This window comes from Chanodichthys erythropterus, chromosome 15 (genome assembly GCF_024489055.1).
Source record: "Chanodichthys erythropterus isolate Z2021 chromosome 15, ASM2448905v1, whole genome shotgun sequence".
Classification (NCBI taxonomy): domain Eukaryota; kingdom Metazoa; phylum Chordata; class Actinopteri; order Cypriniformes; family Xenocyprididae; genus Chanodichthys; species Chanodichthys erythropterus.
In genome coordinates, this window is record NC_090235.1 from 12,660,463 (window position 1) to 12,681,917 (window position 21,455).

At 35.1% G+C, this 21,455-nt stretch overlaps 2 protein-coding genes across 7 annotated transcripts; both read left to right on the forward strand.

Moving 5' to 3' along the window:
* Positions 1-833: 833 nt before the first annotated feature.
* Positions 834-9,741, forward strand: LOC137037837 (uncharacterized). 5 transcript variants are annotated; one of them, XM_067412168.1, is made up of 15 exons: positions 834-922; positions 1,155-1,328; positions 4,649-4,762; positions 5,859-5,930; positions 6,783-6,800; positions 6,955-6,972; positions 7,715-7,744; positions 7,954-7,971; positions 8,281-8,316; positions 8,633-8,686; positions 8,791-8,877; positions 9,071-9,214; positions 9,294-9,388; positions 9,493-9,531; positions 9,702-9,741. In XM_067412168.1, exons 1-12 carry the CDS (start codon positions 865-867, stop codon positions 9,145-9,147), a joined length of 756 nt encoding a protein of 251 aa, XP_067268269.1. In that variant the 5' UTR covers positions 834-864; the 3' UTR covers positions 9,148-9,214; positions 9,294-9,388; positions 9,493-9,531; positions 9,702-9,741. The 5 variants fall into 5 exon arrangements, with proteins under 5 accessions (XP_067268269.1, XP_067268268.1, XP_067268267.1 ...); XM_067412167.1 differs by having other exon boundaries at positions 9,298-9,388; XM_067412166.1 differs by lacking the exon at positions 9,702-9,741 and having other exon boundaries at positions 9,071-9,253; positions 9,323-9,388.
* Positions 9,741-18,765, forward strand: LOC137037836 (class II histocompatibility antigen, B-L beta chain-like). 2 transcript variants are annotated; one of them, XM_067412163.1, is made up of 16 exons: positions 9,741-11,939; positions 12,299-12,568; positions 12,955-13,204; positions 13,276-13,557; positions 13,697-13,807; positions 14,033-14,056; positions 14,568-14,585; positions 16,414-16,431; positions 16,743-16,772; positions 17,094-17,147; positions 17,231-17,320; positions 17,582-17,644; positions 17,726-17,764; positions 17,852-17,917; positions 18,174-18,212; positions 18,372-18,765. In XM_067412163.1, exons 3-16 carry the CDS (start codon positions 12,961-12,963, stop codon positions 18,386-18,388), a joined length of 1,095 nt encoding a protein of 364 aa, XP_067268264.1. In that variant the 5' UTR covers positions 9,741-11,939; positions 12,299-12,568; positions 12,955-12,960; the 3' UTR covers positions 18,389-18,765. The 2 variants fall into 2 exon arrangements, with proteins under 2 accessions (XP_067268264.1, XP_067268265.1); XM_067412164.1 differs by lacking the exon at positions 17,231-17,320.
* Positions 18,766-21,455: the final 2,690 nt, after the last annotated feature.

Consider the following 21,455-nt stretch of genomic DNA (forward strand, 5'->3'; position numbering starts at 1 on the left):
ACAGTGTATTTGTGCACAAAAGGGTAAGAGAGAAGTGTTTTATATTTTTCACGTCTGTGTGTAGTTTGGTGTGTATGTGGATAATCATTTGATGTTTGTGTGGAGTTATTTTTAGAATAGTTAAAATAGTTTTGAATGAAGTGTTTGCTTTTGAAAGATATGTGTGATGTTTTACATTGTGTAGAACATTTATGTGTAGAATTTTGAGGAATGGAGCCATATTTCAGAAACTGCGTTCTGTATGAAAACGTTCCATGAAAATTCCATTTTTTATGTTTTCTGAAGGTTCTGAAACAAGTAACATTTACAAACGTTAGAAGGATGTCTAACATTCCATGGAGGATGATCATGTTTTTGTGTTAAAGTTTTGAGAACATTATTAAAAACAACTTTTAACGTTAATGAACATTGCCAGAACGTTAGTTTAGTTTTAAGAATGTTCCCTGTTAGCTGTGTTTACAGACCCACAGAATTAAAGCTCTGCGGGTTAAAGTCCAGGTCTGTCATTTTGAAGTCAACTAAAACGCCTAGTGAAAGGCATATTTCGTGTTAAACAAGTTGTTTTCTATGGTGTTTTGTCCACTCAAATACAAATCTTGTGCATTGAATGTGATTTAACCAGTTTCTGAAAATGTATTTCCATTTTTTTAAGAGAAATATATTAAGGTAGCCTATATATAGTATTTAAGATGCTTTTCCTTCGTTCTTTGTGAAAACAGAGAATTGACACACACTCCAATTTAACTGGCTTATGAGTCTTTGTAGTTAAAATGGAAATGTGAATATGCTCGGGTAAATTGCGGATGTCCTGCTTGATCACATTCAACCCGAAACCGAAACACGAGGATTTGTTCCTCAAAGTCAATGATTTCCGCTATTTTGCTGATTCCCACTATTTCGCAGGAAAATATGGAAAAGAGTGGTAAGAAATCAACAATGTCTCCGTTATTTTAACTACATGAAACTTTGCATTCACCTGTAATTGTAGTGGATTATGCTATACCCAAACTTTACAGCATTCTCTCAGAGCTCTTGAATGTGTTATGATCTTCACATAATAAGGCTAGCTGTTTGTTATATAGGCTATAGGCTAATTAATTACTAAAGCGTCTGGATCATCAGTCAAGCAGCTGCTGGTGTGTTTTTGGCCACAGGCTTCTACCCTAAACATGTGCAGATGGAGATCAGACACAATCAGACGCCGTTACCTGATGAGCAGCTGAACTCAGACTCGAACACGGAGTCTGGAAGACCATTGCGTCCACAATATAACACGCCTAAACCACCCATCACCATCGGGGGAAACCATGATGATTCATATAGGACGGGTAGGTCAGAGTTTGTCTTTCATAAATCAGTTCATTATAAGGACCCGAGCACCGATGCTGTGAGGACTCTATTGCTGTCAGTTATTCTTCTTCTCCGAAATGATTCACACTTTTGAGGGCCTAAACATGCTCGAAAACTCATGAAACTTTGCACACGCGTCAGAAGTGGTAAAAATTTACATCTGATATTGGTTTTAGAGTAAGGTGTGGCAAAATGGCTCGATAGCGCCACCCATGGTCGCGGGAAGTGGGGGTGCTGGGGGTGCTGGGGGTGCTGCAGCACCCCCTAGTGACGAGAGGGAGATTTAAAAAAAAAAAAAAAATGTAGGCCTATTAAAATATTTTGCACAATTTATAAATTCCTTATTAATATTTTAGAAAATGATTTTGACACACGTAGGCTATTACGTATATTTTGGATTTTAATTTTATATTTTGAGGCCTAATCAACACAGGTTCGGAAGTTACGTTGTCAACGTCAGGCAGGCAGGTTTGGTCGCCGAGTAAAGAGGTTTCCCGCTCGTTCCATGCAAAATACATCCATCTTTGGCAGCAGCTGACTAGTAAATTTACATAGTTTAATGACAGAAACGAGGAGAAAATATGTCACAGAAATGGATTTTGGACATTTGGACACCTGTAACCAGGGCACCCCGCCTGCATGTAGCTCAGGTAAGAGCATGGTGATGCCGCGCTTGTAACATTTATTTTTTTGGCAACAAGTGTGGGATCAGCTTTGACTAGCCAAGCAATTGTAACTAGTACACTATAGTATTTTTGTAAGGTGGTGGGGATGGAGATGGAGAGTATTATTTCGTTCGTGTGTTCTTTGCGTAATGGTTGTGGAGAACTGTTAAATAACGTTTAGTCGGAGATTATTTCCTTGTGGTTTGTGTAAAAAGGTTGGAGATGGAGACAGAAAGCTTTATACTGTGCGTGTGTTCTTTGCGTAATGGATGTGGAGAACTGTTCAATAAACAAATTGCTTAAATAGTCAGAGATTATTTCCTTGTGGTGTGCGTAAAAAGATTTTGGAGTTAATAGAGTTGCGTGTGACATAAACGTGCAGTGACTCAAGCCAGCTGACCAAATCGATTGCATTGTTTTAGCGTTATTGTGAAGTTTGATTAATATTATATTTTGTTGTAATATTATTTGTTGTATCTAAATAAGTTGCATGTATGTTTAGGCTATCTGAAATTGTAATGAAAGTAATTATTTCGTTTTCTTTCGATTATTAAACTATTATTTCTGATTCTGCTTCTGCTTCAGATTAATAGCGCATTGCGCATATCTGAGAACTGATGTCTGTGTGTTTCAGACCCTGGCTGGCTGTGCACTGAAGTGTATATGACAATAAAGTAGTAAATCTCAATGTATTTATTTTTAAAATGTATTTTAAATAGGCCTATAGGCTCATAGGTTTTTTGTCAAAAAAGAAGGCGCCACCTATAACATTTTTTAATTAAAGGATTAGTTCACTTTCGAATTAAAATTTACTGATAATTTACTCACCCCCATATCATCCAAGATGTTCATGTCTCTCTTTCTTCAGTCAAAAATAAATTGAGGTTTCTGATGAAAACATTCCAGGATTATTCTCAATATAGTAGACTTCAATGGAGCCCAAACAGTTGAAGGTCATAATTACAGTTTCATTGCAGCTTCAAAGCGTTCTACATGATCCCAGACAAGGAATAAAGGTCTTATCTAGAGAAACCATCGCTCATTTTCTAAAAAAAAAAAAAAAATTATATAAGTTTTAAAAATAAATGCTCATCTTGAACTAGCTCTCTTCTTCTTCTTCTTCTTCTCTATTTGAATTCCAGCAGTGTAGACACTGCTAAGTGTATTTCTGCCCTCCACAGGTCAAAGTTCGAACTAATTGCACTAGCATATTGAATATGACAATTTAGTTCAAACTTTGACCTGTGGAGGGCAGTAATACACTTAGCAGTGTCTACACTGCTGGAATTCAAATAGAGAAGAAGAAGAAGAAGAGAGCTAGTTCAAGATGAGCATTTATGGTTAAAATGTATAAAAATTTTATTTATTTATTTATTTTAGAAAATGAGTGATGGTTTGTCTAGATAAGACCTTTATTCCTCATCTGGAATTGCTATAAACTGTAATTTTGACCTTCAACTGTTTGGGCTCCATTGAAGTCCACTATATTGAGAATAATCCTGGAATGTTTTCATCAAAAACCTTAATTTATTTTTGACTGTAGAAAGAAAGACATGAACAACTTGGATGACATGGGGGTGAGTAAATTATCAGTATCAATTGATCAATTATCAGTTGAAAGTGAACTTATCCTTTAAGCGCCATTTGAGCAAGTATGAAATTCAGTAGACACATCTAACAGGGCAATACCTAAAAGAGTCCCTGGGAGCAAAATCAGAAAACCCAACAGGAAGTGAGATATTTTGAATTTTCTCTGCAAAATTTGTGCATTTTTTTGCCATTTCCAGACATTGTACTTTGACGAACTTCTCCTAGAGCTATAATCAGATCAACATGGGGTCAGTCTAATCTAAAGGCGTTGAAGGGCGTGTCCGTGGCGGCCTGACAAAATTTGATGTTTCGCCATTAAAGTTAGTCATAGCGCCACCTGCTGTAATTCACTCCCTGAAACATATTTAAATATGCCATACAGTACCAAACATGCTAGAAACGAGTTAAATAAATCATACAACACTGAGTGCTAATTTATGTGATTAAAGGATTAGTTCACTTTCAAATGAAAATTAGCCCAAGCTTTATTCACTCTCAAACCATCCTAGGTGTATATGACCTTCTTCCTTCTGATGAACACAATCGGAGAAATATTAATAAATATCATGATGCATCCGAGCTTTATAATGGCAGTGAGCGGGATCAACGAGTACGAGCTGAAGAAAGTGTCTTGAGGGTGAGTAAAGCTTGGGCTAATTTTCATTTGAAAGTGAACTAATCCTTTAACGCCACAAAACAGGAAGTTGTTGTAACTCAAACATACAATGTCTAATCAACTTCACATGTTTGATAAGTGCCCTGGCCTAATGTCATCTACACACCAAAATTTAGTTATAGTCATAGCGCCACCAGCTGGTAGCAGGAAGTGTGGCAAATGACTGATGTAGTCCTCCTATGTTTATATACTTCAATGCATATTGCCCACCGTGCTCAGTTTTCCTAAAGCCACCAGGTGGCGGTGGCACGGGTGCGAGGGCTCTTTCATCACTGCTTGCAGCTTTAATTAATATTACATTTGATTTTGCTCCATTATAACCCAAATAAATGTTAATGAGTGATGTATTTTTGTTTTTCTGTGACAGATGAAGTGAATGTCCTCCTGCCGGTGCTCATTGGATTTATAGTTGCTTTAGTTCTTGCCATCATCATTCTTGTTTTTTATCTGCTGAGAAAATGTCTTCTCATCAAACATCAAAGTGAGTATTATTCCTGTAAGTCCTTTATAGGATGAATAGCAGGGCAGAATGACTTAATATTTATAAAAATCAGAATATAACTGGAAACATCAGTTATGACAATTAAAGTATTAGTTCACTTTCAATTTAAAATTTCCTGATAATTTACTCTCCCCCATGTCATCCAAGATGTTCATGTCCTTCTTTCTTCAGTTGAAAAGAAATGAAGAGAAAAACATTCCAGGATTTTTCTCCATATAGTGGACTTCAATGGCCTCCAAACGGTTGAAGGTCAAAATTACAGTTTCAGTTCAGCTTCAAAACGTTTTACATGATCCCAGACGAGGAATAAGGGTCTTATCTAGAGAAACCATCGGCCATTTTCTAAAATTTTATATATTTTAACCATAAATGCTCATCTTGAACTAGCTCTCTTCTTCTTCTTCTCTATTTGAATTCCAGCAGTGTAGACACTGCTAAGTGTATTACTGCCCTCCACAGGTCAAAGTTTGAACTAAATTGTCATATTCAATATGCTAGAGCAAGTATATAACAGTTAGTTCAAACTTTGATCTGTGGAGGGCAATAATACACTTAGCAGTGTCTACACTGCTGGAATTCAAATAGAGAAGAGGAAGAGAGCTAGTTCAAGATGAGCATTTATGGTTAATATATATATATATATATATATATATATATATATATATATATATATATAATATTTTTATTTTATTTTATTTTTTTTATTTTTTAGAAAATGAGTGATGGTTTCTCTAGACAAGACCCTTATTTCTCGTCTGGTATCGTTTAAAGCTCTTTGAAGCTGAACTGAAACTGTAATTTTGACCTTCAGCCGTCTGGAGTCCATTGAAGTCCACTATATGGAGAAAAATTCTGGAATGTTTTCACCAAAAAACGTAATTTCTCTTCGACTGTAGAAAGAAGGACATGAACATCTTGGATGCCATGGGGGTGAGTAAATTATCAGGAAATTTTAATTTGAAAGTGAACTAATCCTTTACGGTGTGAGTCTGACTCTTCTAAGTCAAACATAAATTCAGTCATGATGTGAATCAGATAACAGAACTGTAATTAAACTTTCCTCTCTGTCTTTTAGACTTGTCAAAAACAGCATCAATTTGTATAAGAAAACGAGTCGATGAAACTACAATCCACCAGCCACCTACAGGTGAGTCCATGTAACCTATATAAGTATTCTGTGCTGATAATGTATGTTCCACTTGCTGTTTATGAGCCACTGCAGTACAAATCATAATATATTTTATTTACAGTGCTTGATAAGATTATAGTGTATGTGATCATTCATTCCCTTTTATTCTTTCACACAGCCCTAACTCTGATAAGAATAACAAATTGTACAAGAATAATTAAAGTGTCTTTATTTGAAGTGTCTTTATTGTTTGGGTGTTTGGTTTGTGATACATTTTCCTGATTTTAGTAAATAATTCACCACACAAAACAGACATTACATCAGATTATAGGTCAAACTTTATATTAGGTATCTTATACTATACTTATTTTTAGTATCTTCAATATAAATCAGATTACTACTTGAACTGAGTTGAAGTTGACACTGGGACATGGGACATCATCTTCATCTAACTGTCCATGTAAGAACGCACAACATTGTAAACCTAGTTGTTACTCCAGGATTGTGTTGATGTTGTACTGTAAAACAGTTTCACTGCTAGTGAGGTGTGATACGGGTCAGGTGAGGACAGGTGTGGTGGTATGGGAAGGTTTAAGGGTAAAGGAAGGGTCAACAGTGTAATTGCAGAAATTAATTACAGATTATAGGAAATTATGCCTAGCGGATGAATGTGAGTCTGAATTGTTAAAACGACCAAAAATGTATTTTAAAAAGTTTCTTCATTTAAATGTTTGTTTTACTGTCACTGTACAGCATCACTGTATGATTTCTAGTACTGTAAAACATTACTTTACATCTACCTCACATTGATAATTCATTCTGTACTGTACTTTCATCCAGAGTGCTGACATGATCTTTTCTTTCTTTTAGGTTCTTACATTTTAAGCAGTGAGTTTCCTGCACTAATATATATTTACTTTGTCTAATCATTTATAGTCCTATATAAGATTCTGTAATGTATTTTACTCCTACTTAACATTGATAATTCATTCTCTACTGTACTTTCATCCAGAGTGCTGACATGATCTTTTCTTTCTTTTAGAGTGTGACATTGCAGAATGTGAGTTTCCTGCACTAATATATATTTACTTTCTCTAATTGTTCAGTTTATTTAACACAACAAAGCAGCGTATCAAGAAGCATCAAGTTCAGAATTGCTAAAAAGCTCAAACGAAATGAAAAAGTTACTGTCAGTGTTCAGCATCATCTGTGTCCATGACTAAATGCATGAACATGTTTTTATACTGTACAAACTGTACATTCTCTCCCCCTACAAACCTACCTATCACAGGAAACTGTGCACACTTTTACTTCCTCAAAAACACTCATTCTGTGTGATTTATAAGCCTTTTGAAAAATGGGGACATGAGGTAATGTGCTCATAAATCACCCTCTTCTTGTAATACCTGTCATACCCATGTCATTATACACATTTGTGTCCTGATATGTCACAAAAACATGCACACACACACACACACACACACACTGTGTTTGTTCTCCTTCATGTATTGTCAACCTTCATGTTAGTCCATGTACAGTATATAAAAAATTTTATATTTTAGGAAACTATTTGTCATTTTGATAAATTCAGCTATATCAGTGCTGTTTTGATTTTTAAACATTGATTATTAAAACATTGTTTTAGTCTTCAAAAAGAATCAGAACTATCAGAATCATATTCTGTGCCAATAATGTTTCATATTTTGCATGAGCGGTTTATGAGTCAAGAATAAATCTTTGCATCTCATGATGATAAACTGAAGTCAGATGAAGAGACTGACTGCTAAAATGTATTATTTCAGGTGATTTGGTGGAACTAACAATAGATGCAAGTAAATCAAACTCTTTTCAAAAGTACAAATCAGAATAAAATAACTTTTTGACAAATTAGGTGCATGAATTTGTGCTTTTAATCTTTTGCCATTGACATTATCATTTATAGTCCTATAAGATTCTGTAATGTATTTTACTTCTACCTCACATTGATAATTCATTCTGTACTTTGATCCAGAGTGCTGACATGATCTTTTCTTTCTTTTAGATTGTGACATTGAAAGATGTGAGTTTCCTGCACTAATATATATTACTTTCTTTAATTGTTCAGTTTATTTAACACAGCAAAGCAACATATCAAAAACAAGCAAACTAAATCAATATTCACAACATTATTTCAGTAATGTCATACAAACAAAATGACTTTAAGTACAAAAGTAACAAAAATCTCCTTGATTGCAAAGTTTTACATTTATTAATATGAATATTATATGAATAATATTATTTTTGGGTGTTTAGTTTCATTATGTCTCGTACATTTCAAAGGTGTTTTGCTCTTGATCTGTAATTCAACACTGTCTGTTAATATTCATAGTTTCAGATCAAGAGTCACTAGGCCTGTGGACAGAAAGTGAGTCTGAATTGTTAAAATCTTCAAAAAAGTATGAATTTCTTAATTTGTTATTTCCTTGAACAACTTTTGTGTTGACATGTTCATTTGTTTTCACAAAAGTAAGTTTACATCCACTATTGTTCACTTTAATTGTTGTATGAACAAATCTAAATCAGAATATGATCAAACATCATTTCACTCTCAACTCGGATCAAAATTACTTTATGAACAAAAATTAATCTTCTGAAATCTGTACACAGATCACTCTGATCATAAACTGAAGTGGAAAGATATGACCTGAGGAGACTGACTGTGTGAATATTTCTTATTTCAGTTTATCCTACAGACACTGTTACACTAATAGAACCAGAACTGCTGGAGGAAATAAGTGAGTCTGAATTGTTATGAAAATAAAACGTTACTGTCACTCACTGTACGGCATCACTGTGTTGATTATTAAATATATGAAGATGTTTAATAACATGATCTCAGGAGCAGAGAGACGTGCAGGTCTGGCTGCTGCTTTAAATGATGATTCAGATGAAGAAAACACAGATCCCAGAATGGAGGAGGAACACAGTAGGTCCTGACACACATACACACACACACACACACACACACACACACACACACACACACACACACACACACACACACAGTGTTTGTTCATTGCAGTCACTGGTATAAACAGAAGCTTCTTCAGATCTTCTTCAGATGTTCTTCAGACGTTGTTCAGGTGTGTTTCATGAATGGTTTCTCTCGTCTCTTTCAGCTGAGGAGGTTCATGACACTCAAAGTCTTTGTGACACTGAAGCGGCTCCAGCAGCAGCTCGAGGTCAGAACATCTGAATTCATCTCTTATCTGACGCTGATTCTTCATCTCACTCACTGAACGTGTCTGTAATGACTTTTCTAGGTGCGATGGGCTCCAAAATCATCTCTCTGCCTAACTTTGGTGAGTTACTGTGGGTTTAATGGTTTTTATTTTTTGTCAGACAGACACTGGATGTGATTTTTTTTCCAGCCATGGAGAGAGAAGACACTGATCAGAACACCGTTACCCAGAATGCCCTGCCGTTACCACCGCCAAGTAATGTTAATAGTTTCTCATTCATTCTCATTCAAATGTAATTTCATTATTATGTCAAATCGCTGATTATGAAGACATTATAATGCTGTTATTCTGTGTTTCAGGACGCTGCAGATCCAAGATCATTTCACTGCCAAACCTCAGTAATGTTTCAGTTCATTTCAGCTAAAGATGAACAACATATTCATGCTTTCATTCATTTACACTTTAAATGTTTGCTGTTTAATTTGAGTTTTTATAATCAGAAACACAAGTTCTCTGGTTTTAAATGGCTGTGAGTTCAAATGAAATCTTGTTTTGTTGTTTTCTTCAGCTCAAGACAGAGAGGACAGCGATGACTCCAGTTAAAGATGTTCAGGTTGTTTTGAAGAATCAGATCTAGAGCTTTACTTCCATCATCAATGCCAAAAGAACATGGAAACCTGAACATCACAGTCATCTGTGCTTGTTTCATTATAAACCCGTGACCATTAATGTGAGGATTTTAAGCGCTTCAGGAGCTCAAACACCAGATCAACATTTGGACATGTGCTCAATGAGCCAGCAAAATGGCATTACATTTATTTACATGATTTGAATTTATTGTTTTACTTGTAAGAAAATCCCGGTGAACACCATTTATCTCTGGAGGAGTACTTTTTTTCAAACGCATGACAATTATTGTCTATGTTTGCATTAGAAATTTGTTAATCACTAGTTCATAAAAGTATTGATTTCAAAAGGTTATTTGTGAAATGACATTGCTAGACCCTAATAGTAATGATCTGTCGTTAAGTTACAGTATCAGACTCGACCTTCGGCTCAGATTCCTGCAGGAAACAGAAATGTGACATTTTATTTCAGTAACACTGTGGATGTGCCTCAAATTTAGTTTACATTTATCTGCTACAAATGACAATATTTTACAAATCCTCTACGTATCTCTGTACAATAGAATAAATGGTAAACCTTCCTCACTAACAGAAAACATTTTGAGCATGAATTTATTGTTTAAAACATGCCATTCCCATTTCATTTCAAGCATTTAATGTAAAATTGGCCACAGAATTAAGCATCAGATTATAAACCAGATGTAATAGTTTGATTTCTGACTCTAAATACTTTTTATCCTTTAAATCCTTTAAATGTTTAAACAGATTTTTAGGAGGATCTCTCCCATTTCACTGCAAAAACATAAATGCTCTGTGTCTTATTTAAATGTAGTCATTATTTTCAGTGGAAACACATCTTTGTCAGTGTTATTTGACGGGTTTAATTAACATCACGTTAATCATCACTGTCCATCTGAATGAGTTTCTGTTTAGTATCTTTGATTTTAAATTCATAATGCTAGAAACTTCCTCTGGTTTAGTTTTTTAAAGGGGAAAAATCCTGATCTTACAGAAAGTATGCCTGTTTTCAGATTAATTGTGTGAATGAGAAAATCTAAAGTTATGTTGCTGAAACATGATTAATTAAAATATTCCCCTTTATAAAGCTGTTAAAGCATGTTGCATTAATTTAAACCAAAAATGTAAATGGGAATTTAAAACTGTTTTGGTAAATGTGAAGTGCATCGCTCTATATAGAGACTTTCTTAATAAGAAATCCATAAAGATCATAAAAGCTTATTGCAGTTTTTTTAAATATATATTTAGGCCTATATGGTTGTAGCCTTATTTTGATTTTTATATTATTACCTTTGATTGACACCTTTATTTTATGTTATTTATGCATATGTAACTGTAAGTGTAATATTTGCAATTGAACGAAAGTGTGTAATGTTAATATTTCTTGAATTCTTTATACAGTATATGCACTCTGGCCACTTTATTATGTACACCTGTTCAACTGTTCATTAGCTCAAATATCTAATCAGCCAATCACACTGCAGCAACTCAATGCATTTAGGCATATAGACATAGTCAAGATGACCTACTGAAGTTCAAACTCAGCATCAGAATGAGAAAGAAATGTGATTTAAATGAGTTTGAATGTTGGAAACTGCTGATCTACTGGGATATTCAATAACAACCATCTCTAGGGTTTTCAAAGAATGGTTTGAAAAAGAGGAAATATCCAGTGAGTGGCAGTTCAGTGGGTGAAGACGCCCTGTTGATGCCAGAGTTCAGAGGAGAATGGCTGGACTGGTTCAGCTGATAGAAAGAGTCTCGACTCCTGCTGTCAAATTCAGATTCAGAATTTGGTGTAAACAACATGAAAGCATGAATTATCCTGTCTTGTGTCAGCGGTTCAGGCTGCTGGTGGTGTAATGGTGTGTTATATATTTCCTTTGCACACTCTGGGCCCTTAGAACCAGCATTGTTTAAACGCCACACCTTCTGTCTTTTTGTTCTTTGTGAAATTAGAGAATTTACACATTCTTCATCCTGCTGGAGTTTGATCAGATTACGAGTCGCTAGTTCATGCAATTCCCGTGTAATAAGTTCTACAGCTTTAATTGTAAGTTCTAACATGTTTGCAGAAGTATGCGGATATTCAACATTCAAAGGCTCTGCAATGGTCTCAGTCAAAGTCCTTCTCCTGATTTCTGCTATCTTGCCGTCTCAGAGTAAGAACTTCATTGTCTCCATGTTTTTCTAGTGTATTATATAATGCATTCAAATAAAGTAAATGTTTATGGGCAAAAAGAGTTTTGATAGAATGCTGAAAATGTTTGAGTGAACATGATGCACTGATTCATAATTACTAATGTTTAATCCATTTATTTACCTTAAGATTTATTCGTCCAGTGTGTTTACATTTTGCCTTTGAATTGGTGAGGGTTAGGGTGAATTCGGGTCGATCGCGGTGCATTTTTTTAAGTCATATCAATGGCTCAAAAGTCTCAGTCACCCTGAGTTCACCCCTATGTTTAAACTCTGATTCTTTCTTGTTTTTAACAAGTTTCGTCTCTCTTCTTCATTTCAGAAATGCACTCTCTATCCTACATGTACAGCGTCATATCAAAATCTCTGATGTCTGGAGAAATGTCTGAATTCTACACCTCAGTTGAACTCGATGACATTCAGATGAGTTTGTGTCACAGTGTGAATAAAGCAGATTTCATGACTCCGTTGTGTGAGGAATCTGAGAGACTCTTTAATGAAAGTGATGATCTGCATTATAAACAACAGTGGCTTCAGATCAACCTTAAAACACTGATGGAGCACAAGAGGAAGAGCAGCACACGGGACACAGGTGATTGTGTTGAGGGACAGTGGGGTAAAGAAGGCCTTATACTAGTACTTGAGGAATACATAAACTATGTTAATAACTGTTCAAGTAAAAAATTAGAAGTAGACATCTGACTATCTTTTAAAGCCTTTCAGTACCCTACAGTTAAGTAAAAAGATTTCAGCACCATAAAATCCCCAAACAGCTGTCAATCTCAAAAATATTATATTTAATTTATTTTAAAGTGTTTATTGATCACTGTTTATAAACTACATTGGCACAATCATCAGAGATGGACCAATCCAAAAAAGATTCTAATAATTTCATCCCATATTGCACAAACAGAAAATTCTGATCCAGATTAAACCTTTTGAATAACTGGGCCCTGTTTTTAATCTTCTGTGTTTCAGATCTTCATGTTCTTCAGTGGATTCACGGCTGTGCAGTTGAACGTCACTCTAATGGTTCAGTTTCTTCAAGGCACTGATGAATACGCCTATGATGGCCAGACCTTGACCTTTGACCTCTCAATGAAGCCTTTAGTCCTTGACCATGACATCATCTGGGACAGAGAATCGGTTTCCAGCCTGGAGAGGAAATGTGTGGAAACATTAACCAGCTTCATTGAGCTTCAGCGAGAGAGAAAGTTCATCATGGAATGTGAGTTTAAATAAGATTCTATAGAATGCATTCTTTCATGCTGATTTATTATTGAATCATCTGTCCTGCAGCTCGTCCTGATGTTCACACTCTTGTAAAAGCGTCTGGATCATCAGTCAAGCAGCTGCTGGTGTGTTTGGCCACAGGCTTCTACCCTAAACATGTGCAGATGGAGATCAGACACAATCAGATGCCGTTACCTGATGAGCAGCTGAAGTCAGATGGAATCAGACCGAACGCAGACGGATCCTTTCAGCTGATGAAGAGCCTGGAGATCCTGCCGTCTGAAGCATCTCAGTATCAGTGTGTGGTGGAGCACCAGAGTCTGACTGAACCGAACATCATCAGCTGGGGTAAAAAGATCATTCATACAGGACTGTTGATCAGAGTTTATCTAGGTTTCAAAAGAGCACTTCATTTTATGTCTGATTTTGCTCCATTATAACCAAAATAAATGTTGATGAGTGATGTATTTTTGTTTTTCTGTGACAGATGAAGTGAACGTCCTGCTGCCGGTGCTCATTGGATTTATAGTTGCTTTAGTGGTTCTTGCCATCATCATTCTTGTTTTTTATCTGCTGAGAAAATGTCTTAAACATAGAAGTGAGTATTATTCCTGTCCTTTATAAAAGTCCTTTATATGATGAAAAGATAATATAACCAAACATATCAGAAGAAGTTACAATTTTTGCATGATTCATACTCTTAAAATTCAAAACACAATATACTCTCATATACTCTCACTCTCATGTAATCAGTCTTGTTGTGTATTCTGTCTTTTAACCTTTGCTTCATGTTGTTTATGGAAACTATTCAATGCACCTTTAGTTTACCTCAGGCAGAGACATTCAGGTGAGTCCATGTATAGTATATAAAAACTTGTATATATTAGGAAACTATTTGTCATAATAATAATTTATGTTTTGATTTTTGTCAGATCAAAAAATTGTTTTAGTCTTCAAAAAGAATCAGAACAATCATAGAATCATATTCTGTGCCAATAATGTTTCATATTTTGCATGAGCGGTTTATGAGTCAAGAATAAATCTTTACATCTCATTCTGATGATCATAAACTGAAGTCAGATGAAGAGACTGACCATCTGTTAAAATGTATTATTTCAGGTGATTTTCTGGACGTAACAATATATGCGAGTAAATCTAACTCTTCAAAAGTACAAATCAGAATAAAATAACTTTTTGTCAAATTAGGCACATGAATTTGTGCTTTTAATCTCTTGTCATTGACATTATCATTTATAGTCCTATAAGATTCTGTAATGTATTTTACTTCTACCTCACATTGATAATTCATTCTCTGTACTTTGATCCAGAGTGCTGACATGATCTTTTCTTTCTTTTAGAGTGTGACATTGAAAGATGTGAGTTTCCTGCACTAATATATATTTACTTTCTCTAATTGTTCAGTTTATTTAACACAACAAAGCAACAAATCAAGAAGTATCAAGTTCAGAATTGCTAAAAAAAAAAAAAACGACATTAAAAAGTTACTGTCAGTGTTCAGCATCACTGTGTCCATGACTAAATGCATGAACATGATTAATAACCATCATTATATTCACTCTGAACTCCATCAGTGGTGCTCAGATGTGCAGCTTTAAATGATTCAGATGGTGAAAACACCACAGATCCTTTTTAATTTTGATGATTATAACTGACAACTAAGAAAAATCCCAAATTCAGTATCTCAGAAAATTAGAATATTACTTAAGACCAATACAAAGAAAGGATTTTTAGAAATATTTGCCAACTGAAAGGTATGAACATGAAAAGTATGAGCATGTACAGCACTCAGTACTTAGTTGGGGCTCCTTTTGCCTGAATTACTGCAGCAATGCGGCGTGGCATGGAGTCGATCAGTCTGTGGCACTGCTCAGGTGTTATGAGAGCCCAGGTTGCTCTGATAGTGGCCTTCAGCTCTTCTGTATTGTTGGGTCTGGCATATCGCATCTTCCTCTTCACAATACCCCATAGATTTTCTATGGGGTTAAGGTCAGGCGAGTTTGCTGGACATTTAAGAACAGGGATACCATGGACCTTAAACCAGGTACTGGTAGCTTTGGCACTGTGTACAGGTGCCAAGTCCTGTTGGAAAATGAAATCTGCATGTCCATAAAGTTGGTCAGCAGCAGGAAGCATGAAATGCTCTAAAACATCCTGGAATATGGCTGCGTTGACCTTGGACCTCAGAAAACACAGTGGACCAACACCAGCAGATGACATGGCACCCCAAACCAATCACTGACTGTGGAAACTTTACACTGGACCTCAAGCAACATGGATTGTGTGCCTCTCCTCTCTTCCTCCAGACTCTGGGACCCTGATTTCCAAAGGAAATGCAAAATTAACTTTCATCAGAGAACATAACTTTGGACCACTCAGCAGCAGTCCAGTCAAGACGCTTCTGACGCTGTCTGTTGTTCAAGAGTGGCTTGACACAAGGAATGCGACAGCTGAAACCCATGTCTTGCATACGTCTGTGCGTAGTGGTTCTTGAAGCACTGACTCCAGCTGCAGTCCACTCTTTGTGAATCTCCCCCACATTTTTGAATGGGTTTTGTTCCACAATCCTCTCCAGGGTGTGGTTATCCCTATTGCTTGTACACTTTTTTTCTACCACATCTTTTCCTTCCCTTCGCCTCTCTATTAATGTGCTTGGACACAGAGTTCTGTGAACAGCCAGCCTCTTTTGCAATGACCTTTTGTGTCTTGCCCTCCTTGAGCAAGGTGTCAATGGTCATCTTTTGGACAACTGTCAAGTCAGCAGTTTCCCCATGATTGTGTACAGAACTAGACTGAGAGACCATTTAAAGGCCTTTGCAGGTGTTTTGAGTTAATTAGCTGATTAGAGTGTCTTCAATATTGAACCTTTTCACAATATTCAAATTTTTTGAGATACTGAATTTGGGATTTTCCTTAGTTGTCAGTTATAATCATCAAAATTAAAAGAAATAAACATTTGAAATATATCAGTCTGTATGTAATGAATGAATATAATATACAAGTTTCACTTTTTGAATGGAATTAGTGAAATAAATCAACTTTTTGATGATATTCTAATTATATGACCAGCACCTGTATAGTCCTATATAAGATTCTGTAATGTATTTTACATCTACCTCACATTGATAATTCATTCTGTACTGTACTTTCATCCAGAGTGCTGACATGATCTTTTCTTTCTTTTAGATGTTTGCAGTGCAGTACGTGAGTTTCCTGCACTAATATATTAACTTTCTTTAATTGTTCAGTTTATTCAACATAAAGCAACGTATCAATAAGAAGCAAACTAAATCAATATTCACAACATTATTTCAGTAATGTCATACAAACAAAATGACTTTAAGTACAAAAGTAACAAAAATGTACTTGATTGCAAAGTTTTACATTTATTAATATGCATATTATATGAATAATATTATTTTTGAGTGTTTAGTTTCATTATGTCTTGTACATTTAAAAGGAGTTTTGCTCTTGATCTATAATTCAACACTGTCTGTTAATATTCATTGTTTCAGGTCAAAGGTCACGAGGCCTGTGGTCAGAAAGTGAGTCTGAATTGTTAAAATCTTCAAAAAAGTCTTAATTTATTAATTTGTTATTATTTCCGTTAACAACTTTTGTGTTGACGTTCATTTTTTTCACAAACCTAAGTTTACATCCACTATTGTTCACTTTAATTGTTGTATGAACAAATCTAAATCAGAATATGATCAAATACAACATCATTTCACTCTCAACACGGATCAAAATTACTTTATGAACAAAAATTTATCTTCTGAAATCTGTACACAGATCACTCTGATCATAAACTGAAGTGGAAAGATATGACCTGAGGAGACTGACTGTGTGAATATTTCTTATTTCAGTTTATCCTACAGCCGATGTTACACTAATACAACGAGAACTATTGGAGGAAATAAGTGAGTCTGAATTGTTATAAAGTTACTGTCACTGTGTTGATTATTAAATACATGAACATGTTTAATAACATGATCTCTATCAGTACCAGTCAGATGTGCAGCTTTGGCTGCTGCTTTAAATAATGATTCAGTTGATGAAAACACCACAGATCCCAGAATGGAGGAGGAACACAGTAGGTCCTGAACACACACACACACACACCCACACACACCCACACACACACACACACACACACACACACACACACACACACACACACACACACACACACACACACACACACACACACACACACACACACACACACACACACACACACACACACACAGAGTGTTTGTTCACTGCAGTCACTGGTATAAACAGAAGCTTCTTCAGATGTTCTTCAGATGTTGTTCAGGTGTGTTTCATGAATGGTTTCTCTCGTCTCTTTCAGCTGAGGAGGTTCATGACACTCAAAGTCTTTGTGACACTGAAGCGACTCCAGCAGCAGCTCGAGGTCAGAACATCTGAATTCATCTCTTATCTGACGCTGATTCTTCATCTCACTCACTGAACGTGTCTGTAATGACTTTTCTAGGTGCAATGGGCTCCAAAATCATCTCTCTGCCTAACTTTGGTGAGTTACTGTGGGTTTAGATTTATCTTGATTATATTTTTAGCTTTATACAGGCAGACAGGATGAGAAATTTGTTTATTTTTTCAGCCATGGAGAGAGAAGACACTGATCAGAACACATTTACCCAGAATGCTCTGCTGTTACCACCACCTAGTAAGATCAGTAATTTCAGTATTTCAGTATTTTCTCTATTCTATATTTCTAAATTATTTACCAAAGTTACCATGATGCATTTTTGCTTTAAACTGTAACACTGAAACATAATTAAATATGCCATGAAGTACCAAACATGCAAGAAATGTGTTAAATCATACAACGCTTGGCTAAGTGCTAATGCAGCCTATGTGATATATAAAAAAATTATTTGTTTATATATGTATAATTATAATGCTGTTATTCTGTGTTTCAGGACGCTGCAGATCCAAGAACATTTCACTGCCAAACCTCAGTAATGTTTCAGTTCATTTTACTTAATTACTTAATAAATATATTTATAATGTCAATCGTTTACATTAAATGTAGTTTATTGTTTAATATGGGTTTTTATTAAAAATGAGAAACAATTTTTTATGGCTGTAAATTAAGTTTTTTGTTGTTGTTTTTTCAGCTCTAGGACACCAGTGACTCCAGTTAGACACTTTTGTTGCATTGAAACATGAATGTTTTTTTCAATATTTAAAATAAAATATTGCCATTTTACTGGTGTTATTAAGTAGTTAATATTGCTTTTTATGTGCATACAAAACTTTATGGAAGCCAAATGCAATCAGAATACTGTATGATACTTGAATGCTACAGTATATGAACATTTATAATTGAAAATGAAAATAAAGCAATTTACAAGCTATTTGGCTGTCATGGAAAACCTGGAAGTATCAGGGAATTTTAAAATTGTGATTTACAGGCCATGGAAAGTCATATAAATATATAAAATAATTTTATAGTGAACTATGGCTTACTTTTATAGTTAGGCTAAGCTCTAAAATATTTTTTAATCAGCATATTACACTCTTTTTTTGTATTTTTGTCCTGTATGTTCATGTATTTTATGCATTGCTTTGCTAAAAAAATTAAACTAATTTAAAATGAATGATATTCGAAAGGTTTTATCAATATAACACTGATACTATTATTTCAAGTTACAGCTCGATGGAAAGGTGATGTGGAAAAAGCCTGCAACTGTCTCATAAATTTTGTTTCTAAATGCTCAAATCATGACAAAAAACTGTATTTTTCAGGCTATGTGCATGCGCAATCATAAGTGTGTGTGTGTGTAAAAAGCATGTGTCTGACTGTTTCTATAGGAACCGGAGCTTCTGACGGCCACTGCAGTGACAAAATGACTTGGCAAATGGTTCTTATTTAGAAGGCGGGACTTATTCCGCCATATTGCGCATTCAGTGTTGCCAAGTCCATGGTTTTTTACACTGTTGCTATGGGTTGTTTTTCCTCTCCGCAGGTTGAAACGACCTCAAAATAACATGATATTTAGCCCCTGGAATGCACATTTTCCCAGGAAAACCCCACCAAAAATAATTAATAATTATTTTGAGGAGATCTAATCGTTACCATGATGCATTTTTGTGTGGTAAACCACCCGATTTTAAAAAGAACAGGTTTTACACAATACAGGACTGAATTTTAAGACTATAGTTTCCATGATTATTGTATGATGATGACCTGAAAACGAGTCGGAGTCATTAAAACGAACTGATTCGCTAAAATTAATCAGACTTTTAACACTAGTAGAGGGCAAATCTTCAAACATTCAGACATTCTGTAAACGTCTGTAAACAAAGTTAATGTGAGTAGGCAGTCAAAGTCCGTTTTCACTCGGCGACCATCTTTGAAACGCCTCTCAGGCATGCAAGTGCAGCTCCTGTCTCTTTGAATGGGGAAACATCAAATTCTCCAAAGCTGTTTGCCAAGCTTTCGATAAAATTTCATATTTGTAATCACCAATGAAATCTGACAACAACTGTCTCATAATTTTTCTTTCTAAACGCTTGAATCATGACAAAAATATGTATTTTTAGGGTGGATCAAGCTAATGCGCATGCACAGTCCTGAAAGCGCATGTCTGAATGTTTCTAAGAACCGGAGCTTCTATCGGCCGTTGCAGTGACGCGATGACTTTACCAATTATCGATTGGCTCTCATTTAGAAGGCGGGACTTATTCTATAGTCTTTGGTACAGTACACCTCCTCTAGTCCTGCTGAACACCATAATTTCACAAGTAACATGCATTATATACTGACATTTATAGTGTGCTGGATTAAATCCATACAGAAAGACTGCATAAACATGCATTACACATATAATGTTCTTTTTCTACATAAACACAATTTAACCCTCGTGCATAAAAAAAAAAGTTACACATAGGTGCAAAATGGACAAAAATGTCCATGCCAAAAAACTGTCATAAAAAAATATGATTTATTAATATTTTTTTCCACTTTCACTGATGTCAATTTTTTTAACCAGCATCTGTTCTATCCATAGATACCAAACATTCATTAATTTTAAGAACTGTAACCCTTTAAATGCTGGTTTGTTTACATAATGCCATAGGTGTTTTTTTATTTTTAAAGTTAAAAATAGTAGTTTATTTTCATAAAATAAATGCTAAGCATATTTTTTTTTCTTTGCTTATTAGATTCTTGGGTGTGTCAATGAAGAATAACAACATTAATTTTGAGGCATTTATATTTTTTGTCATTTGTCATTTTTGTCTGTCATAGTATTATATATTAATTTTTTTTTACACTTTCAATGACTTTTTTTTTCAGCATCTCTTCTATTCATAATTACCAAACATTCATTCATTTTCACAATTTTAACGCTTTAGAAATCGGTTTCTTTACATCCTCAGCTTCTAATGCACCTGTATCACTGTCAGTGGGCAACACTAGCTTCAGAGCTTCCTCTGCTGAGTAACGTCTCTTCATCTTGCAAACAATGAAATGATCAACCCCTCAAGCACCACATATTTATAGGTTTGGCTCAAACTTTGTATAAAATCTAGCAGACTAAACAATCAGCATTTTCTTGTGGTGAAAACTAAATGTGTTTAGGGGCTTCTGAACTTTTACTTCAAATTCAAGCGTACCTTTTATCTCTGTACAAAAACAATAACAAGTGAAAAAGTGCAATGAAGGGTTAAGATGCGTGTTTGGTCGAAAAAGAATAACCTCAAAGCTCATTAACCTTCTTTGACCTTTTTCATAGTTCTCACATGACCCTATGACCCTGCCAAGGGTGTGACTCATACATGGAGTGGGATTTTTGATTGCCAGTACAATATAATTTCTTTCAAGCTAATTACACACATTAAATTTTCAGTAAACACTTGCAAACTACACTCTGACATCCTTACCAACATACCCACACAATTATAGCTGCATTATTTTTCCAATTTACTCTATAATATGCATAAGCAGAAAACACAAATAAAGCGAGTATTTCTTTTATATGCCAAAATTGAAAATATGGCACAATCTAGTAAAAAAATGGTAAAAATGTAAAATTTGAAGCCTTGTGGATAGAATGAATGCCTATTTGCAAATATTGTATCATTTTATAGTCAAATGGCCCTGGGTTAAAAAATTGCAGTTTTAAGTGGACAGTTTTGTCCTTAAGGTCCTGAGTGTGATCTTTTGTACGGAGGGTAAAATTGATTTTTTGAAGGAA

Excerpts from the sequence above, each read along its gene's own strand:
- LOC137037837 (XM_067412168.1), top strand. The coding sequence starts at position 865 with ATGATTTCCGCTATTTTGCTGATTCCCACTATTTCGCAGGAAAATATG. Across the intron at positions 4,763-5,858 it reads TCTTCTCATCAAACATCAAA|ACTTGTCAAAAACAGCATCA; the intron begins GTGAGTATTATT and ends TCTGTCTTTTAG. Across the intron at positions 8,317-8,632 it reads ACTAGGCCTGTGGACAGAAA|TTTATCCTACAGACACTGTT; the intron begins GTGAGTCTGAAT and ends TTCTTATTTCAG.
- LOC137037836 (XM_067412163.1), top strand. The coding sequence starts at position 12,961 with ATGTTCTTCAGTGGATTCACGGCTGTGCAGTTGAACGTCACTCTAATG. Across the intron at positions 13,808-14,032 it reads AAAATGTCTTAAACATAGAA|TTTACCTCAGGCAGAGACAT; the intron begins GTGAGTATTATT and ends ATGCACCTTTAG. Across the intron at positions 17,918-18,173 it reads TCTGCTGTTACCACCACCTA|GACGCTGCAGATCCAAGAAC; the intron begins GTAAGATCAGTA and ends TCTGTGTTTCAG.